The sequence below is a fragment of the Corvus brachyrhynchos genome, unplaced genomic scaffold (genome assembly GCF_000691975.1).
Source record: "Corvus brachyrhynchos isolate BGI_N302 unplaced genomic scaffold, ASM69197v1 scaffold17, whole genome shotgun sequence".
Lineage (NCBI taxonomy): Eukaryota > Metazoa > Chordata > Aves > Passeriformes > Corvidae > Corvus > Corvus brachyrhynchos.
Window position 1 is genome coordinate 6,600,383 of NW_008240046.1, and position 27,326 is coordinate 6,627,708.

At 36.8% G+C, this 27,326-nt stretch overlaps 2 protein-coding genes across 6 annotated transcripts in view; one reads left to right on the top strand and one right to left on the bottom strand.

The window, feature by feature from the left end:
* DCUN1D4 (defective in cullin neddylation 1 domain containing 4) overlaps positions 1–18,547 on the top strand; it is a 41,099-nt gene extending 22,552 nt beyond the window's left edge. For all 5 annotated transcript variants that reach the window (XM_017744319.1, XM_008641417.2, XM_008641416.2 and 2 more), the window contains 7 exons: positions 4,032–4,123; positions 6,401–6,471; positions 7,995–8,086; positions 8,966–9,074; positions 13,429–13,533; positions 13,988–14,090; positions 14,201–18,547. In XM_017744319.1, the coding sequence (XP_017599808.1) occupies positions 4,032–4,123; positions 6,401–6,471; positions 7,995–8,086; positions 8,966–9,074; positions 13,429–13,533; positions 13,988–14,090; positions 14,201–14,256 (628 nt within the window). In that variant the 3' untranslated portion in view covers positions 14,257–18,547. The remainder of the gene's footprint in view (positions 1–4,031; positions 4,124–6,400; positions 6,472–7,994; positions 8,087–8,965; positions 9,075–13,428; positions 13,534–13,987; positions 14,091–14,200) is intronic.
* Positions 18,548–21,225: 2,678 nt separating this feature from the next.
* LRRC66 (leucine rich repeat containing 66) overlaps positions 21,226–27,326 on the bottom strand; it is an 8,160-nt gene continuing 2,059 nt past the window's right edge. Inside the window, exons 2-4 of the mRNA XM_017744318.1 lie at positions 26,217–26,386; positions 25,369–25,699; positions 21,226–23,986 (exon numbers count right to left, since the gene is read on the bottom strand). Coding sequence (XP_017599807.1) covers positions 21,513–23,986; positions 25,369–25,699; positions 26,217–26,386 — 2,975 coding nt within the window. The 3' untranslated portion in view covers positions 21,226–21,512. The remainder of the gene's footprint in view (positions 23,987–25,368; positions 25,700–26,216; positions 26,387–27,326) is intronic.

Consider the following 27,326-nt stretch of genomic DNA (forward strand, 5'->3'; position numbering starts at 1 on the left):
CGCAGTGTCATGCTAAACTAACAAAAAATACTATTTTTCAAGTGAAGATTTTTCTGAGTTATTGTACCTACATGTGTGTTTCATCTGAGAGGCAAATACATACTTATGCCTATAGATAATACTTTTTTTTTTCTTGCTGTTCCTGATGGGTATCATGACATGGTTCAGAAATGAAAGGGTAATTCTAAAAACAAAGGTTCTGAATTTGGTATTTCTGGTAGTGACAGGTATAGCAGACACTGGGGAAAAATTGTGCATGCACCTTTCTAACTGATGATGGAGAAAATGCCCTTTAGCAATCCTGTTTCAGTGTCAGCATTCTTTGACAGTGGTACAAATTCTGGTACCAAAAGTACCAGGTCTGTTCATTTGCCCTTCCTTTATGGAAGGCATCTTTTTGAATTTTTTACTTTTCCCCTGACCCCTGTACCTTGTCCCCTCACCCTTTTTTTTTTTTTTTTTTTTTTTGGCAATGTGTTCTTTCACATCTGGTGTATGACTGACACTGCAGTTTCCTCTTACAGACCATCAATACAGAAGTGAATTACCAAGCAGAACTTGGTTGGCATAATGGTTGTCCATCTGTTTGAAGGTACTGGTGCTGGTCATCTTGAGGAAGCTGTGAGCCCTTGAGGACCTGCTGTTTGAAACTCAGATCTGTTCAGTAGATGTTTGATACTCACAAAGTATTCAGATATCTACCCTGTGCACTCTGGCAGTTTGTATTTTTCTGCATAGCAAGAGATGCTGTCATTAGAACAAAGACAAGGCACATCATCTTGCAGTATGTCCTGAGAAATACCAAGGAGATGAGGAATATTGCAAGATACAAAATAGATGCCACATGTGTCTGGCAGTTTTTGGTTTTTTCCTCTGCATATATGGTTCTTGAGAGAATCAAATCCATATTAATGATAGTTCAGTGGATGTAGTCCTTGAAAATGCCTTTACTTTGTGCCGCCAGATTGAACCAAGTTGTCCTAGGCTGAGTAATCTCAGAGGCTTGTCTCTGCTTTACTTGCTTGCATCTCCCCACTCATCTTGCTTCACTAAGCACTTCAGATATTAGGAGTCTCTTGCTAGTAGAAATAGTTGGCTTGGCTAGACTGGGGTAAGAAACTCATTGAATGTTTGGAGTAAGCAGGGAGAGAAAAGGGTTCGTCTTTATGCATGAGATCCCTAATTCTGAGTTGGTATTGATGTTACTCATTTTTACCGTACTTTTTTTCAAGTGATCTTGTCTTGCAGAATATGTAATCTACTATTAGTTCCTTTAGGCTGAGGCATCCAAGATATCTGAGACTCATCAGCTGTTTTTGTGGCATGGTTTTATAGTTCTGGCCATGCATAGTCTGTTTTCATTATAAATGTGATAATGTCACCCACACTGTTAATGCATGTCTGACTAATTAGCTTGTAGCATAGAGGGGGATAGCTCAAGATTATATCCCTTTTGACTTTATCTTCTGAACTTGTGAACTGGCACAAACTAGAATATCTGTAATCAGTTCTGGTTTCTCAAGAATTGAACTGCAGTGGTCAGGTATTGAGCTTTTTGAACAATCATAAGTTTCAGGAGAGAGCATTTTCCCTGGAGTTACTTGGCCATATGTTGGGCACATGGATTGAGTAATTACTGTTGTTACTTCCTGCAGTTCCAAACTGTGACCTTAGCCTTAAACACAACAAGTGACTTTCAATCTCATATCAGTTGTCTGGAAACCTGCTATGTGCAGATGCAGAGTGTATAAAAAGGGCTGTTTTTTTCTGTTCTTGCTCACCATTCCTATTACACATAATTCTGGCACTGATGTCTTGTTTCAGGCTGCAGTATTTAGCTCTGCCGTTTGTAGATGCAGGAAACCTTATTTTCTGAAGTACCTGGATGACTTAAAGCTGTGTCAAGTCGGTTTCTTGAGGATTCCTTCTTAAATCCACTGTTTGCACACTGACAGCTTAATGTATTGATGAGTTATATGAATAAGTAGGGCAAGGCAATTGGTTATCATTCCTTTGTAAGAAAAAGCATTGAGTCTTGTGATAAGTATCTTCCTTTGTGAACCTCATTAGCTTTGCCATGTCCTCGATCTCAGCAATACTCTTACAGACTTCTTGAATAAGGAGAATAAAATAAAGATGTTGACTAGCTCCTGCTACAGTTTCCAACTTGGTATTCTGCTTGGTGTTTGTCACGTTTGTGACAAAATGGGGATACTGAATAACTAAGACTTTTGCCAAAGTGGCAGAATGCCTCCTTTCTTTGTCTTGATTGCTCTGAATTCAGAATAGCCTAAAAATTATTGGATAGGTCTTTCATAATCACAGTTCATTCTGCAAGTATGAAAATGTTATCAGACGTATTAAAAAAAAAAAATTACTCTAACTCAGACTTATACCTTCTGGATTAGCTCCTTACTTACTGAGCGATGCTGTCAGCCTTTTCCTTTGCAACTTCAGTAAAGCTTATGCAAAATAGGTAATTCAAATAGGAAAAGAGTATTTTCAAAATGGGAAAAAAACCCCAAATCTGAAATTGTGGGTGTATGAATATATGTTTGGAACATGTATGGCTGACATTTCTGTGCAGTGTTCCAGTTTGTTGCAGATCAGTGTGTTTCAGTACAGAGTCAGTTTTTCTTAAGAAATTTCTTAAGAGCCTCATTTGTATTTATCTTCCAATTAGCAATTTATCATTTTGCTCTGACTAGTATTACTTTTCTAAAGGTTAGCTGCTTTAAAGGAACTATCACAGTAAACATGAAATATTTCTTTGAATTCCTGTCAGAATGATCCGTGTGCCATTAACTTCTAGCTACAGTTCTCACAGCTGATAGCTGAGCTAGGTGGAGGATAGTGGGATCAGTGTACTCTAAGTTTATAAATATAGGTCTTTTACATGTCGTTCTAGAAGGACAAAACAGTGATGAAATCAACTCCAAATTAATTTCATTATTCAAATTGTTTCAAAATTCTCCTTGAACCAGTTAGCTGCTTCATTGTCCTTCCCCAGCTGGATTTGACATTGTGAGAGGAAGCTCTGCATGCTTGGAACACTTACAGAGCTGTTCTTGGCTACCTCCTCTAGATTAAACCATTTATTTGTTGCTCTTTTCAGCCTTTATGAGCCCAAGCTACTGAAGAGTGGTGGAAATGGATCACAGAATGCATATGCAGCAGTGGATAACTACTTGGACTGCTGAGTCTCTTTCCTCTAGCAGGCACAAATGATATTGTCCCTGTTTCAGAAGTTCTAACTGGGGTGGAGTAACCCTTCAATTTCTGTCTATGTTTTCTGTGCTTTAGGTGTTTCAGATACTAAATTTTTTTCCTTAGTGTAGTTAAAGTTCCTTACACTTCTTGTCAAAGGAGAAGAGCACTTCGCTTTTGCTGGTAGTCTCTGGGGAAAGGGGCCAGCTTCTCAGATGATTCTTTACTCCATGATAAATGACGTTCCTTGAGGACTTTTAACCTTTTTTCTGTGGTTCTTCCGTGTTACCAACTTACTGGCTTTAGAATAATATAAGTGTAGATCATGTCTATTTTGGCCTTTGTGCCTTTTGTAGCATTTTTTGAGGCAGCAAAATGAGTATTTGCAGTTCTCTTTAGTTAATAATTCAAAGTGCACAAAGTATGTGTGCACTTAGAGGTAGCACCTGTGTTGACTGTGCCATGGAATTGCTCTGGCCTTAGACCTACAGCCAGATTGCAGCCCATCAGTTGACTGTGGTAACTGGTGGTGTAAGGCAGGGCTGTACTGTGAACTTACACAGAACAGTTTGGGGTTGAATTTGAACTCATCTGTACTTGTTTTAGGGGAAGGTCGTTTACATGGGTAATGATTATAAATCAATGGAAGTATGACAGTGAGCAAAGTATTTAGCTTCAATGATTCTTAAGCAGTGTTCCAAATGACTGGATATGAGGACAGAATGTTGGGTAAACTGGAAGGAATAATGTTTCTGCTGAGAGTGGCTGTTGACTTTAAAAAAAATTGATGAAATAATTACTTGTTTCTCTTTCTTTTTTCTAAGTATGTATAGAAAATACGATTCAACTAGAATAAAAGCAGAGGAAGAAGTCTTTTCAAGTAAGAGATGCTTGGAATGGTTCTATGAATATGCAGGTAAGTGTGAGATGCAAATTTCCTACCTATAACAATTTAATTTATATTGTAATATGAAAATTGCATTGGCTGAGCTTTTGAAAGACTGGATATAAAGGATTTCTTGTAAAAGTCTTAGAGAAACTTTCCTAATATTCTGTGTAGCATGAGGTTGAAGAGTTCAAGGTTCAATTTTGTCTTTGTCTATATCCTATAAAAAGAATACAGAAGGTGTGTAACTTGAAATACGTGCTTTACTATTCTAATCTACAGTTAAAGCTGTGCTTCTGTTGAAAATGCTGTTACCTTTCTGTCATCTGCCATGACAGCGCTGAACAGTACAGAACTAGCCTCAGGAGAAATGGTGTGTCTTTAATTAAAAACACCCAAAGGGTGAGGGAGGTAGTAATGTTAGTTTTGTTCCTGCTGTGAATCTGGTGCTTAGGGTTTCAAGCAAAGAAGTGAATGGATTCAAATATCCCATACTAGTTTTATCAGATAGTTTTCCATCACAAGGTATAGGGAAGGTAGTCTGTATTACTTATTCTTGTCCTTGTTTGTGAGAACTTTCTTCAGACATTACTTCTAGGAATGTTAATTACGGTCTGTGGTCACAAAAGATGCTCCTTTATTAGTGAAGTGGTTGTTGTATTTGTTTTCCTGCATGTGCTTTTCTGAAAGTATGGGTAAAAATGATCCCATAACTGTAAAGACCAAAAAGAAATTAAATAGATGTTTAATGTCATCTTGTAGTTTTCTGGTGCTGTCTTGGTTAACATGTCTCACAGCTTCTTTTGTTTTGTCTACTTCTTAAACATAATCAAGACTGACTTAATTTGATGTAATAAACCATTTTTTTCTCTGAATAAAATTACATAAATGAAATTAAATACTTTGAGATCTCACTTGTCTGTGGCAGTCTGTGAGAGGAGATTCAGACAAATTCAAGGCAAATCTAACCTGTTAGGTTCTCTGCTGTTTTGACCAGCTTGATTTATTTTTTTTACTCTAGCAACAGGCATGACTCATTTTTGTCAAGACTTTCATGGAAAGAAAGGATGAAAGGAAGGCTGTTTGTGAAAGAACTTTGGTGTTTCCACTGGATGCACACACCAAGATAAAACACAGAAAAGTGGAGAGTACGATTCTGTTTACAGTATTGAGTAACATTCTAAAAACGGAATTTTCAAGGAATAATCTCTTGTTCTTGCTTCATAAGTCTTTATGTATGGGGACGTTGACACTGCATTTCTTTTTTTTTTATCCCTCCCTTGGTGTGTTTTTGCATTACAGAACAAATCTTTTTAAAGGCTGTTGTGTACACTTGGAGAACTGAGAGGCTGTGATGAGAAGATGGGAAAAGATAATTAAACCTTGTTATTTCTAGAATAGATCACCTAATAATAAAATACAGATTGATCTTCCCTTTATAAACCCTGTTTTTCTTGCACATGTGATCTTTATATTGGAGGAAAGTAGGAATTTCAGCCTGTATTTTTTTTTCAAATGAACCCTTTTAAACATGAGTAAAATGATTCTAATAAAATAGTTCAAATACTTAAAATGTATTTAAAAACAGAATTGCACAGTACAATTCTTAATGCCTGTATAATTTTTCAGAAGTATTATAGAAGTTAGAAAAATCTTGATTTAATGTTTTATTAGTAGTGCATTTTAATAGCTCTTATATTTTGAATCTTTCTTTCCTTTTAAGTAGGCAAAGAAATAATTAATTCGTTATTTCCTTCCTGTTGCAGTTACTATTATTCAGATGACGTGTGGCCATGGTGTAGCAATATGAATAAGCAGGATAACATTATATAAAGATAGTATATGAGACAATGAGGAATGAGATTCTGGAAATGATAATGTCTTGTATCCTGTACATCATGTTTTTATGTGATTTGATCTTATGATAACAGTAGAGATTCAGGCCAAGAAATGAGTTTCACTAGACATCGTCCACTCATTTAAGCATGGTAATATTATGTGGGTGTTCTGTTAGTCTTAAGTCATTTCTTAAAAATCTTATTACTTTACACTTCCAAGATTATCTCAGTAAATGAGTAGAAAAATTGGCAGGGATGAAAAGTTGTTCTACAGTTTCTCTGTTTTCAAAGGTGAGATAAAGATTTAAGTGTATCCAAGTCTGATAGTAAGTATGGAAATAGTTATTTCATGTCAAAACAAGCTAACTGTATGAAAGTTAGGTTGTACTGTGTGATTGCACTTCTTTTGTGCTGTAAAGGACAGGCTATTTTAATTTTTAGAGATTAGTAAAATGCATTCTGTTTGCAGGCACAGATGACATTGTAGGGCCAGAAGGTATGGAGAAATTTTGTGAAGACATTGGAGTTGAACCGGAAAATGTAAGTTCAGAATCCATTTAAAAAATGCCTCATCTGCTATGGTGTACATGAGCCAGTCTTACAGCTCTTGCTTTTCCACCAAGAGTTTAAAAATTCTTGAGAGTTTAAAAAAATTCAAGAAATATAAACCAGGGAGGTTTTGAAACACATTTGGGGACAACTTGCCATTATTTTAACCCCCAGACTGTCAGCCTCTAAAACCTCAATTTGTCTTTGCTGCCACCCCTTCTCTTTCACTTTAACACCAACCTTCAATCTCCCCAGAAAAAGATGGTTGTCTGAACAATGAGACAACATTCAAGATTTAATGTAGCAACTAACAAACAAGTAGTGTTTCCTTTAGGTTTCCTAGGACAGAAAGGTATTTCAAATGTTGTGGGCAGTAGTGGCACTACGATTATACGATTTCAAAAAACAAATAAGGAATATAAATATATTACAGATACATATTCTATAGGGGGGTGTGTATATATATATATATATATGAAAAAAATTTTAAAAATAATTCTGCCTTTTACAGGATTTTTCCTAGTGCCTAATCATTGTTCTTTAAATGCATTTGGAAATAGTGTCTTTTCTAGAATTCATGGAGCATATAAGTAAATGAGAATTGTGGCTTTGAAAGATGTACTGGAAAAATAAGATGTAATTTGCTAATTTCAGAGTTTATGAAAGTAATAAATGTTGTGATTTATGCAGATATTTGGATATATAACCAGGTATTCTGATTTCACATTAAAAGCTGTACAGAGCTGCACTAACGTTAGATAATGGCTGAATTGCAAGTTTAAATAACTTCATTATTGAATTACTTTTTTTCTCCTAGTTGGCAGGGTCAGTTATCCTGCAAGTTTTTCTTTCATGTATTTGTCAAAAGTGTTTTCTTAAGTTGATGAGTAAGATAATAATAATCTTACGGTATTGCTTTATCTAAATTCCTTATTGCTTTGGTCTTCTGTGTGAGGGGTGAAAGACTGTTTCCTTTTGACCAAAACGGAAGTATTTATGTATCAGCCTGTCTTTGAATGTGTGTTAATGTTACTTGTTCTAGCTTTACTTAACATCTCCTTGGATTGTGGGATCGTTATTAGCTTTCAAATAACTGAATTTTGTGGATTGCAGCTGATGGTTCATTGAGATGAAGGTTTAACAAATGTCAGATATAACTTGTCAAACTGCTACTGAAATTTTGTAGTTACTTTGGGAAACCTTTTCTGTAGCTTCTGCACCGACTTCCTCATTGTATTGCTCATGAGATGACTGTGCAAACCCCCTTGAAGTCCCTACTGATAGCTTGGGTGGATGTTTGCTCTATATATTTGTACTGTTACCTTCTCTTCGTTTGGATTGTGTACAGGTTTGTCACTTACAGGGTTTTTTTAACTTCTAAAATAGTGTAGCAAAGTTCTGAACTTCCCACTTATACAAGTAAAAGCATTTGTAGCCTACTATACAGTGGTTATTGGAAACCATGGATCTTTTTGTTAACTCTTCCATCTCCGTTTTTTTTCTCTTTGAAACAGGTAGTTATGCTTGTGCTAGCATGGAAGTTGGATGCACAAAACATGGGCTACTTTACGTTACAAGAATGGTTGAAAGGAATGACATCGCTACAGTAAGTGCCTTGAAAATTCTCTTAACTTTGTTATAGTAAACACAGCTTTTCAGAAAAAACACACTTCAGTGTTTTGACTCATAACACCTAAAGCAGAGAGCTCTACCATGGAGTAGAAGTCATAAGTTTTTGACCTGATTGATGATGATATGGTCACTTAGAGACAACTTGAAACCTGAAGTTGCACATGTAAATAGAGTTGGATTGAAATGTCTGCAGTCTCGATAAAAGAGAAGTGTCCTGAGGCTTGACATTCTCTGTGTCCCCAAGGACATCTATCTTTGTTGCTGGATGGCACAAATCTTTCAGATACTGGTATGTTGTTAGACTGGTTTAAAATGCTGAATAATACAAAGCCTTTCTGTAACTCTCCACTATTCTTTCTAAGAGTTGCTGTCTCCAGTTAAGAGCTTGTTTTTATGGCAGGATTAACATAAGTATAGATGAATAACCATGTTTCATAGAGAGTTGGAGAAAGAAAGAACTGTTTTGACTTACCTTTCAGAAGAAAATTACTAAAACTGTGTAGGAAGTTCTGTAGTTTCAGCAAGACTTTAGAAGTATTTTTCACTGCTTCGATTTCACTGCAAGCTGGTTGTTGTTTGCCATGCATGGACAAGCTCTTAGTTCAATCTGTTGGAGAGTGCATTTTTTATGAAGCCAGCCAGTCCCAGTGTAAGGCTTTGCTACTTTATCCAAGTTTGTTTCACACCGTGGGTTTAGTAAGACATTTTATGCAGACAGACTCAAAAACATGCCTCTGTACAGAGTGATGTGTTTTGAACAGGTTAATGGGGATACATGTTAGAGATTCTTTCCTAGAACATCAGACATTTCTATAAGAATGCAGACTAAACCCACTTGGTGCTTGTTTTATAGGTGCGATACTACAGAAAAATTGAGAAACTCTCTGGATTACTTGAGATCTTTATTAAATGAGCCTACCAATTTTAAACTTATTTATAGATATGCCTTTGACTTTGCACGGGTAAGTACTGTGCATTTGAAATTAAAAACTTTACTGTCATAAGTAATAATTGAAAGACTGTGTACTTCTAAGTTTGTTTCTCTTAAGGTGCCACTCAAGATTGCTTCTAACAAATGGAATCATTTGTGTTCTAAAACAGTATATGCAAGATGCCAAAACCAGAAAAGTATATTGGATGTGTAATGTTTAGTGGTTTAGTGACATGTTTTGTTATGTCTGTGCCTCAAGCCATTTTATGACTTCAGGGAAATCATTTAAGCCCCATTCTGTTGTATATTGGAACTTGACCACTGAATTCCCCTGACTTTATAATTACTGTGATTTTTCTTACTCTGAATTTTGTGAGCATAAACATATTTAAAACGGGAAGACACTTCACACATTTCAGTAGCTGGTAAAAATGGGTAACATGGTAAAAGCTGGATATGATATAAATACTGATTCAGAAGATTGTTGGAATGGCTTTAATGATGTTTTCAGTATTTATTAAAAAAGACCCTGATACCAGTCTTCCTGCTATAAAACATGCTTTGATGAAATTTTTCCTGTAATGGAACCCATAATATACATAAGACTATTCCTACTAGGACAGAGTAATAGAACTTTATTTTCTGAAATAACATTTTGAAATAGAATTTGGACATCCGTTTTTCTAATGTGATGGAATGTACAGAAGATTTAACATAAAAAGGTAAAACTGAACCTCATATTTCAGTGCAAGAGAACTAAAAATACTAAGAAAATCTGCAGCAAAAAAAAAGTAGCATGAGAGAAATAAGAAGAAATTGAACTGATAGCAGTTCTAATAGTCTCTCATTTGCAACTCAGATTTTTGGCACCTCAGTGCTTTCTGCATCTCAGCATTCAAATTTATGGTAGTTCACTTTTAAACAAGGAAACTTGGAGCTGAGTATAAAAAAAATGCGTGGGATTAGTTAGTAGTATGAGAGGGGAAAAAAAAGCCGTATCAGCCTCTTAATTCCTCCTTTGCTGTATGAAGATTTGTTCTGCCAGTTTTGCTCAATGTAAAATGCAAAGGCATTGCCCGAGAAGTTCAAGATACTGATGAAATATTTGGAATAGAGAGCAAATCTGCACCAGCTGATGGCCTGTCAAAAGTAAGTGCAGAAACTTAAGAGGTAGATAGTGTGTGAGTTCTTTTCAAGAGGTACCAAACTGATGTGACAAACGGTCTTGGAAAAGAACTTAAACTTTGAGACACAGGCACTGTGACTTTATTTGCAACAAAAAACCCCTGCATATTATGGAACTTCAAGTCAAAGGCATATAAACTGGGGAATTACCAAAACAATATTAGGCTAATATGGTTATTGAACTTTTGATACTACAAACTTGGGGAAAGTCTATAGGAGAATGGCATCCAGAAAAGAACGCTGACAAAGGCGGATATATTTATAGATGCCAGATTAAACTGGGCATAGTTTTTGTCAGGGTCATGGAAGTGATTAATAGAAAAAAGGTGATGGTTTCCAATTTGAGAGATTGCATAATTTCTGTCCTGAGGATAATTCTTTCAAGGAAGTGCTCCATGGCAACAAAGCACTTGTCTAAACTTCCCAAGTTTTAAGAGAAATTTTTTTAAGAGTGTCTGTTGATTTGGCATTTAAAGTTAGTTTGTGAATAAAAATGTATCATCAAGGTTTCATGTGGCATGCATGATTTAAATCGGCATAGATTTGAGGAAATAATTTAAAATACCATATGTTGATATTAAGCATAAATACATTCCTCAATCCATGTTTGCCCTCGTCATTGCCAACTTTGAGAACATACATGCATTACATGGCTTAAATAGATCTTTAATCTGTAATATTATGGGGGGAAATCTCAGGAAGGCTGTCTATCATCAGTGTAGAACAAATACTCAGATTTAACAGTTTATTAACATATTCCTTCAACTGTATCCAAGGAATAGAAGTGTCTGGAATGTATGCTAAGAGTGCAATTGGATCATCTGTCATGGCAGATGTGCCATTAGGCAGTTGGAGGTGGGTAGAAAGGGCTTATCTGAACAATTTGTTCTGATCAGTAGTCAGAGAAAAAATGTAGGGATGTAAATATATAAGGCATGAAAAACCAGTGTGGCCAAAGTGAAGGCAATAGAGCCTGATTTCATTAATACTTGAGTGTATGGGAAGAATTCAGAGAATAAGCAGTATGTAAAATAAAATGTATTCTGACAGCAGTATGATTTCTGCTTAAAGGTGTTTGTGACATAAGGGTAGATGGACTTTGGAAAGAGAATTAGTTTTTAGAACTTTCTGATGTTGGAAATAAACAAAGGATTTATATCATACTAGTACAAAAATGCCTTTGCAGGTTTCTTTTTCATCTTTATTACTAATTGAAAAGCTTTGTTCATCCTGGAATTTACTTTATTTCTCTAAATCCCTCTTGGATTTACTGCCTAGAATGCAAAACAGTTTCTCATGTTTTCAGAGTTGCTGGTCTCCCCACTTTACTTTCAAAACACATCTGCATTAAATTCTGTCCACACAATTTTAGAATTGAGGAGTGTTTAGCATGAAATGAACATAACCTTGTGACTAGGGCATTCAGTTGTTGATTGAGAACTGGGATCTTGCTCAGTCACATCCATCCTATGTGGTAGAAGACAATTCAGTTATGATTTGAGCTTAATTTGTTTTTTGGTTTTTTTTTTAATAAAGATGCGTATTCTGTAATATATAGAACTGCATTTGTACAGGTGAAACACAGGACTCAATTCCCTTTGTCGTGGGCAGCTAGCTGTCTTGCAGTGATCTGTTAGACACTCCCTGTATCCAGAATATCCCTATAATGGGGTATGTCCTGTTGGAGAACAAACTGTCCATGAGTCAGCAGTGTGCTCTTGTGGCCAGGAAGGCCAATGGTATCCTGGGGTGCATTAGGAAGGGCATTGCCAGGAGGTTGAGAGAAGTGATCTTGCCCCTCTACTCAGCCCTGGTGAGGCCACATCTGTAGTGCTGTGTCCAGTTCTGGGCTCCTCAGGACAAGAGGGGCATGGAGCTTCTGGAGCAGGTCTGGTGGAGGGCACTGAGGATGGTTAAAGGATAAGAGCTTACCACTGTGTATTGGTATCTGCAGGGAGGGTGTCAGGGAATGAATCCAGGCTCTTCTCAGGGGTGCCAAGCAATAGGACAAGAAGCAATAGGCAGAAACTGAGGATGTTCCACCTGAATATGAGGAAGAGCTTCTTTACTGTGCAGGTGACTGAGCACTGGAACAGATTGTCCAGAGAGGCTGTGGAGTCTCCCTCACTGGAGATAGTCCAGTGCAATCCTGTGCCATGTGCTAGGATGACCCTGCTTGAGCAGGGGGTTTGGACCTGATGACCCACTGTGGTCCCTTCCACTTACCCATTCCATGATTCTGTGATACCCTGTATTTTCTTAATGTAGACTGCGGTCTGCAGTCATGAATATGTACAGAGAACAAGGTATACATTGGCTAATAAGGAAATTCATTTTTACTGATTTCACTGACTTGTGAATTTGTAGCTCAGTGCTATAACCGAGGCATAAAAATGTGGGGGTTTACATCTCACTTCTCAGCAAAATTGGTTTAATTTTGTGACAACAAATGTAGATGGATAAACTGCTTAACAAAATGGAATCATACACATACATGCTACTTGGAGATGCGCAGAAGTTATGTTACTAAATATATTCATTTTGCCACTGATAAACATATGCTGGACACAGGTGCTACTGCTTTTACTTAGCAGAAACAAAAAAATCAACCCTGAAGCCTTAATATACTGCTGCTACATTGAACTAAAACTGGACAGTCCAGAGAGGTGTCTTGATGTGCTAGTGTAATATATTCTTTCTGCTCATTTGATAATTTAATCTGAATTTCATGTAATCAGTTAGAATAACAGAGCAAAGATTCTCCTTGGCTCACTCTCGCAGAGTTGAGGAGCTGTCAAGTAGCCCTGAGTGTCTGTTGACAGTCCACGTAGTTGTAATGATATAGGTACAGCACTGCTATTCTGAGAGGTGTGGCTGTGCAGAGGATATGTGCAAACATGGCTGGGGATCTGATGGCCATTTCTTACTCGGGAGGTGTGAAGTCAGAAATGACCTTATGCCTCATCTGCCTTGATGGTGATTTTTTTTGGGAACATCTGTGGAAAGTAACATGTCCGTATAACAAACCATTACCTGTAAGGAAGGAAATTTTACTGGCAAGTTGTGTATTATTAAAAAACACTGTTATATACTGCTATATATTATTTATTCGTTAATTTATTTTGTGCCTGGGTGAGCTGTGAGGGAAGTGAAAAATCCTGAATTCATGCTCTGTTTTCCTTTTTGACCTTTTCATGCAGGAAAAGGACCAGCGCAGCCTAGATATCAATACTGCCAAGTGTATGTTGGGCCTTCTTTTAGGAAAAGCATGGTCCCTTTTTCCAGTATTTCATCAGTTTCTAGAGGTATGGAATTGGAAACAGAATGATGGGGCTTTTTTAATCTGTCTTCTCTGATACTTTTCACTAGAGGTAGAATGAACGGCTAAGAATGCTGTGTCCTGATTTAGGATATTGTAACCACCAAAGCAGCACGTGCAACAGGTTATCTTTCCTTTCTTCCTTTTTCCCAAATTCCTATGCTGTTAGGGTTTGTGTAATGCAGAACAAAGTATAGAATGTTATTTATTTGCTTTTGGACTTTATTTTATTGCTTTATGTTTGCCCTCTAAAAGATGCCTTAATCAGAAGCATGATTCAACACTGGTTTAAATACTCGCTGGTTTAATCCTTTTTTGTTTTAGATGACATACAGATTAAAATAATAATGCATCACAAAGTTTAAATTTTCTGTAAGAAAATCTGAGTTTGAGACAGTTGAAAATACATTTTAGTAACTTCTGTTTCTTTCCTCAAGCAGCAGTCAAAATACAAAGTCATCAATAAGGACCAATGGTGTAATGTTCTTGAATTCAGCAGAACAATTAACCTTGACCTCAGTAACTATGATGAAGATGGAGCCTGTAAGTACTACCATATGTTGATGTTGTAAAATAATTTATTTCTCTGAGCTTAATCATTCAGCGTGCTTCTACAAAATTTTGTAAAATACAGTTATTTGATCTCTCTACAGGGCCAGTGTTGTTGGATGAGTTTGTGGAATGGTATAAAGGAAAACAAATGACATAGGAGTTTAACTATGCACAGCCACTCAAGAGTCACTGTTACCACAGTTATGTCAACCATTAGCCATAAACTGCTATTTGTATCAAAGTGCATGCTGCTTTTCTTGCACTGCATCCCTTTGGCAGGGAACTTTTGATGTTTGCTATTTAACAAGCTAGCTATGCTTGCTGTTTAGCATTGTTCTCTTTGAAGGCTGCTTTGCATTTTGTATTTACACTATGAATTGGTGAACTTGCCAGAGTCTTCACTGTGATTATGTGTATATTGCTGTCTAAATTTTGTATATGTGTATAAAAAAAGGCTTCACCTAGGGATTATTTCTGCAGAAATGTATTGTAAAAATAATTTTGTGGCATATTTCTACTATCACTTAACATGTCTGTTGAAACTTTAGTTATTTTGTTTTTCTTTTGGTCTCAAATGTAGCATTTCAGACTTTCTGGACATAGTTATGTGAAGAACTATTGTCGGTTTCAATGTTACTATTTGAGATGCCAGTTTCTGAGAAGACATGCTGTGACTTCCTTCACCAGACTTCGCCAAACCTGACCTAATGCTTTATAGGAATGAAACATTGGTGTCTTAAAAATATATATATGCATATAAATATTTAAACACTGTAATAGTTGTACATGCCACAGATGATTTCCATTTGAAGAAAAAAGTACTGACTTTTTAATGTTAAAACTGAAGTAGTCATTACAGGTACAAATGAACAAATTAAAGTACCTTTTAAAAATGGGTTTTAGACTTTTGTAAATTGCCTTTGGCATACTCCTTTTAATTTTTGTTGTACCAAGAGTGTTTGGTCTATGTTGTGATCTAGTGACCCAATGACATTGAAAGTTCTAGCTGAAGTTCGTGGTTTGGGGAATGAAGTATGCTCGCCCCTAGCACATACATAATAAAGATTTTGGGGATTTTTTTGTTTGTAACACTAGTCTTTCCAGGGGCCTCCAGCTTTGTGTTTCTGAGTACTAAAAAAATATGATGTTGAATAGTCAAAACATTACTTTTTCTTTCCTTTTGGGAGTTAGTTTCCTGGCAGAATGTCCATTGCAGGCAATGGGCATGTAAAACACCAGCATTAAATGACAGTACTTTTTAGTAGGGACCACTGCCTGTTTCACTCATTTGTTTGTCTGTATAGGATGGTTATAGTGATTATTTTGGGGAAGAAAAATGAGTGAATGGAATAATGTTTAAGTTTTGTAATTTTGTCATGTTGTCTTTGCCTTACCCTTCTTTATTGAGTAATGTTATTGTTGATATTTATAAATAGGTCCTTGAAGTATCTGGTGCTATTAAACTTCGATCCCTAAGGATTTATTAAAATGTTATCGATTCATGGAGCATTTAACAATGAAGGGCCAGTGGGTGTTTTGGAACAACAAATAACATTACTTTTCTGTAGAAATATTTTACAAGATGTTGGCAGTTTTGTTATTTCCCTAGAATGTGATCCACGGGAGCAGGAGGGGAAAGCGTTTTATGTTGAAAGTGAAATTTTCATCTGTGTTGAAGGTTCTGTCCTTGCTGTCAAGTCAGGAACTGCCATTGACTTGACTCCTTTTAGGATTAAGCCTAGTTAAGCAAAAGCACGTTATTTTGCTGCCCTGGACCAGGAGGTTGTAATTGTGGTGCTAGAGGTGGTCAGTTGTGTTCAGATCTGTTTGTTGTTGTCGTTGGTTTTTATTTTTCAAGCTCAGCTGCCAAAGACAAAAAATGTTTGTATCTGTTTGTGTATATTTGTATATACATAAATATACAATATATATGCATATACAAAACCTAGAATTTCATGATGCTAAGAAGAAAATACTACCTTTCCCATGAAATAGCTACATTTGGATTTCCGTAACACTAAATACTGCTTTTTAAAGTTAGTAGTGGTAAAACATACACAGTCAGTGCTTTCTTGTGTACTAAAGCACATAACCATAATTAGATGTTTGATGCCAGTTTGCACAAGAAATTAATTGAGTGGAGTGTGGTATTTAATGTTTACAATAAGCCTCTTAAGAAAACACATTTTATTAAGACTTCTGCTGTAAATGTGTATATTACAATAGTATTACTGTAATGAAGTACCAGTGGAGCTGCTGGTTTAGTTCTTAAAAGAATGAACTTAGAAGCAATATAACTTTTAACATTAGGCCAAATTGTGATTGCCAAGATTTTAAGTGAAATAGGTGTAATTGTTCTTAAAACATTAAGCTAGCTGTTGACTCTAGGAAACTGTTCACAGTTTCTGAACACAGAATTTGTGTTCACAGAACAAATTGGTGTGAATCCTCCGACAAATACAAGTTTGTATAAAAGGTTTTGTATGTCACAAATAACTGAGCTTCTAATAATGGAAGCAAGAGCCAAAGACACTTTTAATCTATTACTGTTACAGGTACAGCTTTCATATAACAGGGTTGACAGAAATCTGTTCAGCCAGGTGTTGGCAGTTTTGAGATGTTTATCAGAATACAAAATTTAATTAAAAGCAAAGAAATGGGAAAAGAAACCTCAGAAAGTACTTGTGCTGTGTAAGCAAACAAACTTGGTTTTTTAATTTGGGTAAAAGTAGTTGGGAGTGATGGAAAGGAAGAATATGTTTGGAAATGTATCAGATGCTGCAGATTTTTTCTTCCATTTGAAACAGGATAAATGTAGCCATCAGCAGGTTTATAAACATGCATCTTGATAAAGTAAACCACAGATTCAATTACAGCTGGTAGAGACAGCTTTACTGACATCTATAGTGAACAAATGGACTAAAATGGACCTGTGTGGCTTGATGAGCTTCCCTGTGCTATCCATCCTGCTGATATATGCTGATAAGCAGAAGATCCTAACGTTGCCTCCTCCTGTATATTGGAGAATTTTTTAATAGTTGTGGAAACTTAACTAGCCTACTCAGTTGATCTTGTATTTAGTACAAGTGTGGCATTTGCTTTCTTGTTTATTATGCCATCAAATAGCTCATGTGGATTTTTTTGTTTGTTTGGTTATGGGCTTCCCCCCCTCCCCTTTGGAAAAGTAATGTACAGATTATGCTGATTTCTGGGACAAGACACTGAGAGGTCTTTCCTGAGAAAGTGTCATGGGTCTTGTGCTAATCTTTCTGGTGTACTATTACTGAACTTTTAGCAAAAATTTGATGATCAAGGTACAGTTCATTTTTGGTATTTGGGAGATGTAAATTGGAAAGACAGTTAGTGAAAGGAAAACAATGTCCAGAGGCTATACGAGCTGATGTTCTTTGATAGATGACACACATTTGGAGCTCTTTGGACTCAATAATCTTAAGGATCTTTCTCAACCTAAACGATTCTATTAATGTTAGGAACCAAAACAGTCCATGGATTAAATTTCTTTCTAAAGCAAAGTGATATTAAGTATTTAAAGTATTCATAGAATTCTCTATTACTGATGTTTTTTCACTTTTTGCCAAGGAAAGCAAGATAAAGAACATAGAAATTGTCGAAATTATTTATGTACTTGAGTTTTCAGTTAAAACCTCTTTAAGGTTGTCTTTATGCTACAATAAATACTTGGGTTATCTTTGTGTAACCATTTCTAATTCTGTAGAGGCTTCTCCCATTTTACCACAAACATGTGCATTTTATTTCATCACAAATATGCTCACACAATCAAAATTAGTTACAGCTTACTGCTGCTTGGTTAATGTTCCCAAGTTACTGTTTTGTAGGACAAAAATGGACTTCAGTTGTGTTAAGGTTTTCCCAGATTTCTGTTGATCCTTGGTCACAAGTCTAACAAACTGTTTGATACTCTTGGAATTCATATAGACAGCTTTAAAGGTTAGCTTGTGCCCTGGTTTTAGTTATAGCTGCTAACATACCTCTTTCTAGGCCTTATATTTTGTCTTTTCATATTGTAAAAGTATATAGAATCCATCCACAAACTAAATAGTTTGTTTTCTGTAATTGGGACCAAAATTCAGCTTGATGTTTTTGTTTGCTTTTATTTTTTAAATCCTTGCCTGTTCCCCCCCACTCTGTGTGTGTGTGTGTGCATGTGTACGTGTGTCAAAATAGCACCTACTGACACTGCTGTTGCAGGAACAGCAGTTAAACTGTAACTGTGAATGCTTTACGTCTTAGTTACTTGGATATTACATAAACAAGGTGTGCTAAACTCCTGTGAATCACAATATGATGAAAATACTATTATGCCATCTAACATGAGTTAACCTGGTTGATTTTTAGGTCTTTTCATGGTGTTGATGTAAAATGGCATCCCACAAATAAACAGTATTTGTGTTGGTTTCAGCAACTGATTTCAGATTTTTCTGTGATTCATACTTCAGAAGTTCTCATATCTGAACATAAATCAGCAGGCAACCTTTATCAAGTATAAGCAGAGAACTTGTGTGTAGGATCTTGTCACCTTAATAGTTTCTAATAGTAGAGCAAATCAGTATTTAAAGCTCTTGGGAACAGGTATGTGTTTCAGAATGGTTATGGGTCAAATGGAGTGTGTGAGTGTAAAACAGTACCATAATACCAAAGTTTTCAGCAGTAAGTCAATTTGAGCAGAAATGTCTCAAGACAAAATTTTACAGAAGCATGATTGTTACCCACTCACCTTGGTCCAGCCTTTTGACCCACAAGGTCCTCATAGAAAAGCTGTTGATGTATGGATGAGCACATAGGTGGACTCAAGAGAGTTTGAAATGCTTTGTTCCTACAGCAAAAACTTGATAATTACCAAACTATCATAAGTCTGTGTTTGAAAAGGAGACTTGTTTCATTCTGATTACTGTATTTGAAGTTCTTGATCTGCTCTTGAAACTAAAGTATTTTTTCCTGTCCTGATTCACTGTGTGAGGGATTCTGTGTCCTGTCAATTGCAGAGCTCAGCACGCCATTGCCCTGTGAGAAAGGTGTGTCCAGAATATTGCCGACATCCTCTTGGCTGACTCCTCATGCTTCGTTTACAAATTCATACAGCATACACACAGGCACCTTTTTTATTGAGCTTATTATGTGACTTTGTCTGATTACCCACAGTCAACTGGGATAGTAACAGCAGTTGGCTTCTTACTAGTATAGGTGTCCTAGAAAATTCTCAGTGGCCAAATAAGCTAAATCAGTTTTCATTGTGAACAAGATACAGTGGATGAAATGTAAAGAAAAGTGAGGATACAATCTTGGGGTCAGTGTGTATGGGACTGTGTAACTAATTGCATACAGAAGGGCATGCTAACATGGGGTGGGTAGAGAGGAGCAGAGTATGATGACTACTGTGTGGAAGTCACAGAAAATAGAAAGGTTTTGTATTAAGGAGCAATTGCTAATGAAATGAACTAATATGAAGGAGAAGCAACTGCATGTTTGGATTTGAAGAAGAGATAGTAAGAGGGGAGAGATGAGTAGCAAAGGACAGTGATAAGATTAGGCAGAACTATAAAGAAAAGTTTGAGATGAAACATAATATTTTGACAGTAGAGTGAATACTTTGCCTCGTTAAAATCTCGTGATACAGGAGTGAATTGACTGTCTGACAAGAACAGAAACTTTTCTGCAACTTTATGGCATAAAGGGAATCTTAGAAATCCTGCAACTTCTCACAAGTAGTGTACTGTCTGCCTTGCCACAGCAGCATTCTCACAGTCAGAAAAAAAGATGAGAAAATAATTTTCCAGTGTGTATTTTGGAATCCTGTTGGACTGTTGCACAAGCAAACGGCAAAACATTTCAGTGTATGAGACATCAATAGAGCACTCAAGTGTGTTTTTTTCCCTATGAGTCACAAAATTGCCTTGCTTGTATGGTTAGATGTCTTAGTATGTTAGCAGCTGCTACAGCCAAAAGGTGACAGGCCTTGGAGAGGTGTTAACAATGTTTGAAGACTCATAGATACCAAAAAGAGCAAGTCAGTGCTTTTTTCAGGCATTGCATTTTTAAAGTTGTTCTAGCCACAAAGAACTTGTGTGGATCATGAGCTCTACTGAAAGCTAGCAGTGGCTTCTTTGTTCTTAGTTTTTTTTCTTTAAAGGTAGTCTCAATGATCACAGAATCACAGAATGAACTAGGTTGGAAAAGACCTATGAGATCAAGTCTGACCTATGACCGAACCTAAACATTCTCATCAATTAAACCATGGCACTGTGTGCCACATCCAGTCTATTTTTAAACACGTCCGGAGATGGTGACTCCACCACATCCCTGGGCAGATGATTCCATTGCCCAATCACTCTTTCAGTGAAGAATTTTTTTCTGACATCTAACCTAAACTTCCCCTGGCGCACCTTAAGACTGTCCTCTCGTTCTGTCAGTGGGTGTGGATGTAGTGTGCCACTGGACTTGCTTGTCATGTGATGGAATTGAAATGTGTTCCTTCTGTTTGGAGTTTTTAGGAGTTGATTGGGTCTTCATGAAAAAGTTTTCCCAGAGTTGTAGCCAGTTTCCTGCATTTTCTCAGAACTGAGTCTGCTCCCCTTCAGGATGACATTTCCCTTTAAGGACTACATCAGTGGTACTGAGTCTGTTGAAAGGGCCTTGGGGTATATTTAGAGGTAATTTTACCTTACATTTTCTGTCTTTTGGCTACTGATGTTCTAAAATAGCAGTTTTGAACTGCTCTTGATTTTCCACTCTTAAGTAAAATTCTCAGGTGGGTATAGGATCCTTTGTCTTTTTTTGAACTACCCTGCCTGTGTCATCACATCTGCAACTTTGGGTGATGTCCCATTATAGCTACATTTCTATAACTGACATTTCTGCAAGAATTGAGTTCTATTCTGTTTCTTTGAGAAATGTGGTTTTCTCTCTCTTGCCAAGTTAAAAAGTAATTTTTGAAATGTAATTGAATGCTGCTTGGGCTTCATTTATCTTTGCAAAACTGAATTCAGAGATAATCCACAAATCTGGTTCAAAAAGCAGAAGACAGTAGTATGTACTATTTCACTGTATAGGTTGAGTCCCATAAGAAAACACAGTAATAATAATAATGTAAATTTCAGTGTTGCATTTATTTTAGACAAAGAGACACAACAGTGAGTATCTGAAGCAAATTCCAAGGGAAATGATATATTAGTATCAACTACCAATAATGAGAAAGTAAATATAATTTACGAAAAGCTTTTATAATATTCTGGAGTAGCTTTTTATAAAGTCTATTCCTGTTTTTTTTACAAGTGCCCTTCTAAACAATAGTAATTTCACTTTGAAACAAAATAATTTTTGCACCTGCTGTAATGACATACACACTGTGGGAGCTTAGTATTACCATTTTGTGTTTCAACTATTGAAGTTTGTTCTCCTGCTTTGCAAAATATTAGCAAAACCATCAAATGCTCTTTTCTTCTTAACAAAAAACTGGTCCTGTCCTGAATTTGTCTGACTTTTTTGGCTGACATTTTCACTGGAATTTTGGAGGTGTTCTACTGCTGCTGCAGAATGGTTCTCCAGTTCTGACAAAGTAGTGTGATCCTTCGTCTTGCTGGAATCAGTGCTTTCAGAGATTGTATTTACTGTAGGCTTTTGTGGGAAGGAACATGAACTGTATGGTGTGCTTTCATCGAAGAAACCTTGTGGGATTGAGAAGGAATATGCATCCTCATCACTCTGATCCAGTTGGAAGTGATCATCTGTTGTCAAGCCTGACTTTGTTTTCCAAGAACTATGAAGCTGCAGCAGAGCTGCTGTAGGATTACAAGACTGTGTTTCTTCAGGCAGACTGCAATTGCTGGTATCCTGTAATTCTGTGTATCCATCAGAATCTTTCTCATCAGAACTTCCTTGCATTTTATCTGCACAAGCCTGCTTCCCCTGTAGTAACCAGTCATCTTGCTGTGTAATAAACATGAAATGTTTTTCAGCTGTGTGTTCAGGCAGCAGTTGAAGAGATGATTCTTTGCTGGAATCCAGGAGTGATGTTTTTTTAACAACCTCATTCAAACCACTATCAATGGCAGCAAAAATAAAGCCATTGTCCTCAAATGTACTCATGTTTCTTCTTAATGTACTGTCTGCTCCACCATGATTCTTTTCAGGGGAGTTCCTGGCTATGTGCTCATCTGTACTTCCTGCTGGTGCATTTTCTTTTTCTTCTGTGTGACTGAAGCTGAGGGAATGCTGTGGTTCTCTGGGAAGCAGAGACAGCTGCAGTTCAGCCTCTTCAGAAGTGTTCTCTGTGTAATATGTGGAAAAATGTTTTAACTTAAGCACTGTGTTACCAAAATCTGTACTTTGACTGTGGAGAGAATCAGAAATAGAGTTTTGTACTGTTGACTCTGCATTAGTAAAATAATCAAATGTATCTGGAACTTCTTGACTTGAAGAACTAACTGTATCTGGATCTGACATGCTTATGTGGCCACTGCATTTGTCAGTATAAGGGGATGCCGTTTCATGCATGGTGGTATCTGATCCATAATTAATAGTGGTTTCAAAATAGGCACTGTTCTCATCTGTATTTTTCCCAATCTGCTGAAGTTCGGCAGTAATGTTTGGAGACTCTGGCAGTGTTGAGAGCTTCTCAGTTCCACTGTTTGTGTCAGCTTCCTCTAGTGATGGCTGACAGACTGGCAGGTTGTCACTAACATCAGCTTGTTCCAGTTCAAAGTCTGCTAAAGAGCTACAGTCACTCAATGTGAATGGAGTCCCTTCAGCTGAAGAACTGTCACCAAATATATCTGCTGAAGCATCTTTTTCATCTGAATGTATCCTTTTACAGTCATGCTCTGTAAAGGGAGAGTTTTCTGTTGTTTCATAGATGCTTAAATTCTCAGTATCTGCATCTCTTCTGGAGCTACCAGGTGAAATAAAATCTCCAACATCACTAGGTATATTTTCGTTGTCGTTTAGACCAAGTTGTTCTTCACAGCTTTGCCTTCCCTGCATAAATTTTGTAGTGTGCCTGGGTTCATTATGTGAAACAATACCTTTTCTTTCTGGAGATCCTGGTGTAGCTTTTGTGATCTCAGACTGCAGCAGATCAGAGCAGTTGCTTACTTTGCTGTTTGCTGTTACTTCATTGTTGTTCTGGTAATCTGTCCTTACAGAACATAGTTCATTATCATAAATACTTATACTTTCATTATTGTCAATACTAGTTTGGGTTTTTGAAAACACTGGTGTTTTCTTCATGTTGATCTCAGTATTGCTTTGTTTCTGGTACTCTGCTTCAGGATTTGGTGGATGTGTACCACTGCTAGTGACGTTTTCGTACAAAGTTGAAGTTTCTGTAGGAAAAATGTGTGTGTTTCCTAAAGAATTCTTATCACAAAATAACACACTATGCTGCGTGTTTGTTGGCTTGCTTGCAGAAGACTCTCTGCTCAAGGTTTCATCTGAAAAAGCTTGATTAGAGTAAGTATGTTCTGAACTTGAATTTTTATTCCTGCGCATGAGTCTCCAAAGGTTTTCCAGATAGGGTCTAGCAAAAGCACCCAGACAGAAAGCACAAACAAACGTAATGAGCACAGAGAGGGAGACAGCCAGTGCAAAGTTTGGCTCTGTTTCTTTCTCTCTAAAAACAGTGTTAGTGTCCCGGGCTTTTCTAACCAAAAATGCCGAAACTCTTTCTTTCACCTGTATATTGTAAATGAGGTATTTCTCCTTTGTTGTATTAAAAAGACACAAATATAATCCTTCAGCAGTTTTCTCAGCATTGTATATCACTAAATTATTCATTTTATCCAGTGTCATATGAGGAAAACCATGATTTTTTGAAATTCTGCCCTTAGGTGTCCACCAAGAGACTCCATTACCTGAAATGAAAGAAAATACAAACTCAGTCTTTGTTAAAAGCATAGTATACTTGGTTTGCAGGGTCCAGTGATGTTTTTAAGAATATACTCTGGACTATCTCTGATAATTTTAACAGTTTATTGTAAACCCCATTTTCCTTCTATCCATCCTAAGTAATTAAACATGGTCTGAAGTCTCTTAAACCATATTATAGGCCCCTCCCCACTTCCTCCCATCTAAAAGCACAGTACATGTGGGATCTTAATAGCAGACTTTACAAGAAAAATGGTAGGGAGGAGGTCACTGAAATCATCTAAGCAAGTTCAGGGTTGTATTAGAAACACCTGCTGATCTTCCTTGTGGAAGAGACACATCTATAGCCAGCTGCTCTGCAGCCTGGCCATGGGCACTGCATGCAGCTGTGGGTAAAACAGGACCTCTTAACTGTCACTGCTTCAGCTACTGTTTTTCCTGTAGCTGCTGATCTGACTGCAGAAAAAAAGTCTGTAAATCAAGGGTCTTTGTACTGATTGAGCAATTGCTCCAAACGAGCTAGTGTGGCCCATGGCTAAATCTTAGCAGTTGATTTCAAGGTCATATTTTCAGCTTTGTCTTTGGATCAGCTTTCGTTCCCAGCTGAGTTTAGCCGCAATCCAGTGTGTTGATTTTAATCCAGATTTCTGTGATTTGTAAGCAGACAAAGCAGGTGGCATTTCTGATAGTTCCTGCATATTTTCATTCGGGGATGAAGTATTCCCAGGGGAAAGCCTTACCACCTCCAAGTGCTATTAGTACATTAAACTGTTTTGCCTTACGACACATGACAAGTACACTTTCTGCTCTACGTTTGGTCTTATTTTTCCATCTGCATGGTAGGTCTTGGCTCTGTAGGTTTTGTCGCTTATACCTTCAGTGTTCTCTATTAATTGTAAATCTAAGTGAAGTGTGTGCTACGGTAGCTGTACTTTTTTAGAAGAAATAGAAATCTTTTCCCCTGCAAATAAACCTTCATTTCATTTTGCTGTAACTGAATACTGAAAACTATTGCATCCTTCTCAGTTTTCTACATGCCCCAGACATGTCACCCCACTATGTGGTCCTTTGTTTCAGTCCAGAATGAACCAATACCTTTCCAATGCATTACTTACTGAAACTTATTTGTGTAGAATTTGACATCACCTACTCCTTTAATGTAATGAAGGCAATGAAGACTTGGGAAACCTAACTTTCAAATATTCTAAGCAGAATACTACTTTCTAATGAAATATTTTTTGCACATTAAATTGTTATTCAGTTATTTTTAAACAGCCTCTTTAGAAATACACTTTTAAACCCAGATTTATTTGATCATTCTGTATTCATTTGGATTTTAGCAGCGTTATGGAGTGCCTGATGTACATACCCCTTATGTTGTCCAAGTTACAGGTCAGCACTGATGTGTTCCCTGTTGGGACTGTAGCCCTTTTGAGCAAAACATTGTCCCTGCAGTTTAAATGGAAACTTGAAAGATACAGCAGAGGTTTCTGGGAGTTGTTGTCAGACTTGTTGTATGAAAGGCTCCATTTTTTCCTTGTGGAGTCAAAGACAAAATGAAATAAATGTTTAAAAGCATTTAGCTTGCAGTTAAAGATCCAGGCATTCTTTGACAAATACACTTCAAGTTGAAAAAAGTTCAAACTGACTAGTATCTGTGGTAGAGGGATTGTCAGAGCATTTTCACGGAGATCCACGACCTATTTGGAAATAATACAGAATTAATTTGATAAGGCTTACAATGGAATCCTTATTGCAACATCTTACAACAGTGTTTTAGTGTACAAGCACTTCTGCAGTTCTGTGAACAATACATCTGTTTAGGATTTCAATAATGCTGTTCTAAACCTTTTAATGTAGATGAAAAGTTTAAATTGTGGTATGTTTAGAATTCTCCCATTGTTGACTTAGCTCTGTGTGAATAGGAAGCTGCAGGGCTCTTGCCATGGAAGGGATGGGGGTAGAAAGGGACATGTGTGTGTTTAAGGCAGTTATGGATTGGTTTGTGGCATAGAGAAATTGTGAATTTATGGTTATATCTTGTACATTTCAGTGTGTATGTTTTCCTATATATAAAAAGCAAATACATAAAAATACTATGTTCATCATTTGCTCTAGTTTAACTGTACGCTAGTATTATAATCATGCTGAACTGTTGGTAATTAATATCTTTAATGATTAACATAAAATATTGAAACAGTTGTATTCCTTTACAACCTGTAATTTGTTGAGATCTCTGAAGGCATCTGGATGAATTTTAGTTATCTTGTTGTTTCGCAGGTGAATGTCCTTCAGCTGTGAACAGTTTTGAAAATCCTTTGGGTCAATCTGTTGTATGGCATTGGATGACATAGAGACAGTTTGTAAAGACTGCAGGAGGCCTAGTCCTAGGGAGAAAAAAACCTATTTCACATTTCATATTCTTGTTTTCCTAATTGCATCAAGTGTCTTTATAAAATTCTTTGCAACAAAATTCCTTCCTTTCCTCTCTGTTGCAATGAGTGGCTGCAGCCTTTGTGTTATGCCTTTCCTAGTCAGGGGTTGTCCCATTCTAAAAGCTGCATAGCATCAACAGCTGGCATATTAAAACATTCATAGTCAGTGAATGTCTTAAAAATTGGCACTTTCATAAAAGCACTAACATTTCTTTGTGCTTACAAAATTATTCTGACTGTGATCTCTCTACTTTGAGCAAGCTTCTCTGGAGAACTGGAGGTAGGAAAGGAGTGTGAAAAGCGTGGAATATATTGAGTTTCCAAGATCCAAATATTTTAATTGTAAGTAAAAGATGGAGATGCAAAAGGTGATACAGTATCTCCTATCCATTGCCATAGGCAATTTCATGTGAGTTTTTCATTTGTGGAATTATTTGAACTGTATTCATAGGATGTAAAACCAAATGAAAACAAAAACGTGTTGTTGCTTCTGCCTGTCTGCCTGTGAATTATGAAGCATGACAGTATATTCTTCAGTTTATCCTAGTTACAATAACATCCACTTTACATAAGGAACACTTTTGATTGCTGGAGACGCCTCATTTTTCTGAGGTGCTGTGTAGGCAGCCCCTGAAGCTCCAACCTGCAAGTTCCAGTGGGAAGGCAGGCACCTGAACACCTAGCATTCCCACTGATGCTGAGTGTTCAACATCACAATGTCACTCTAAAGTGATTTTTAATCATACAGCATTGTTGAGAAGCTAGTAGTTCTTAAAAATTTTGCCCTTGGTGTCACCTTGTTTACCAGAAACCTCTTTTTTCAGCTAGCAGTTCTGTTTGCTGAGTAATTGATCTTTGGGTTTATTGTGAAAAGCAGAGGGAATGATTCATT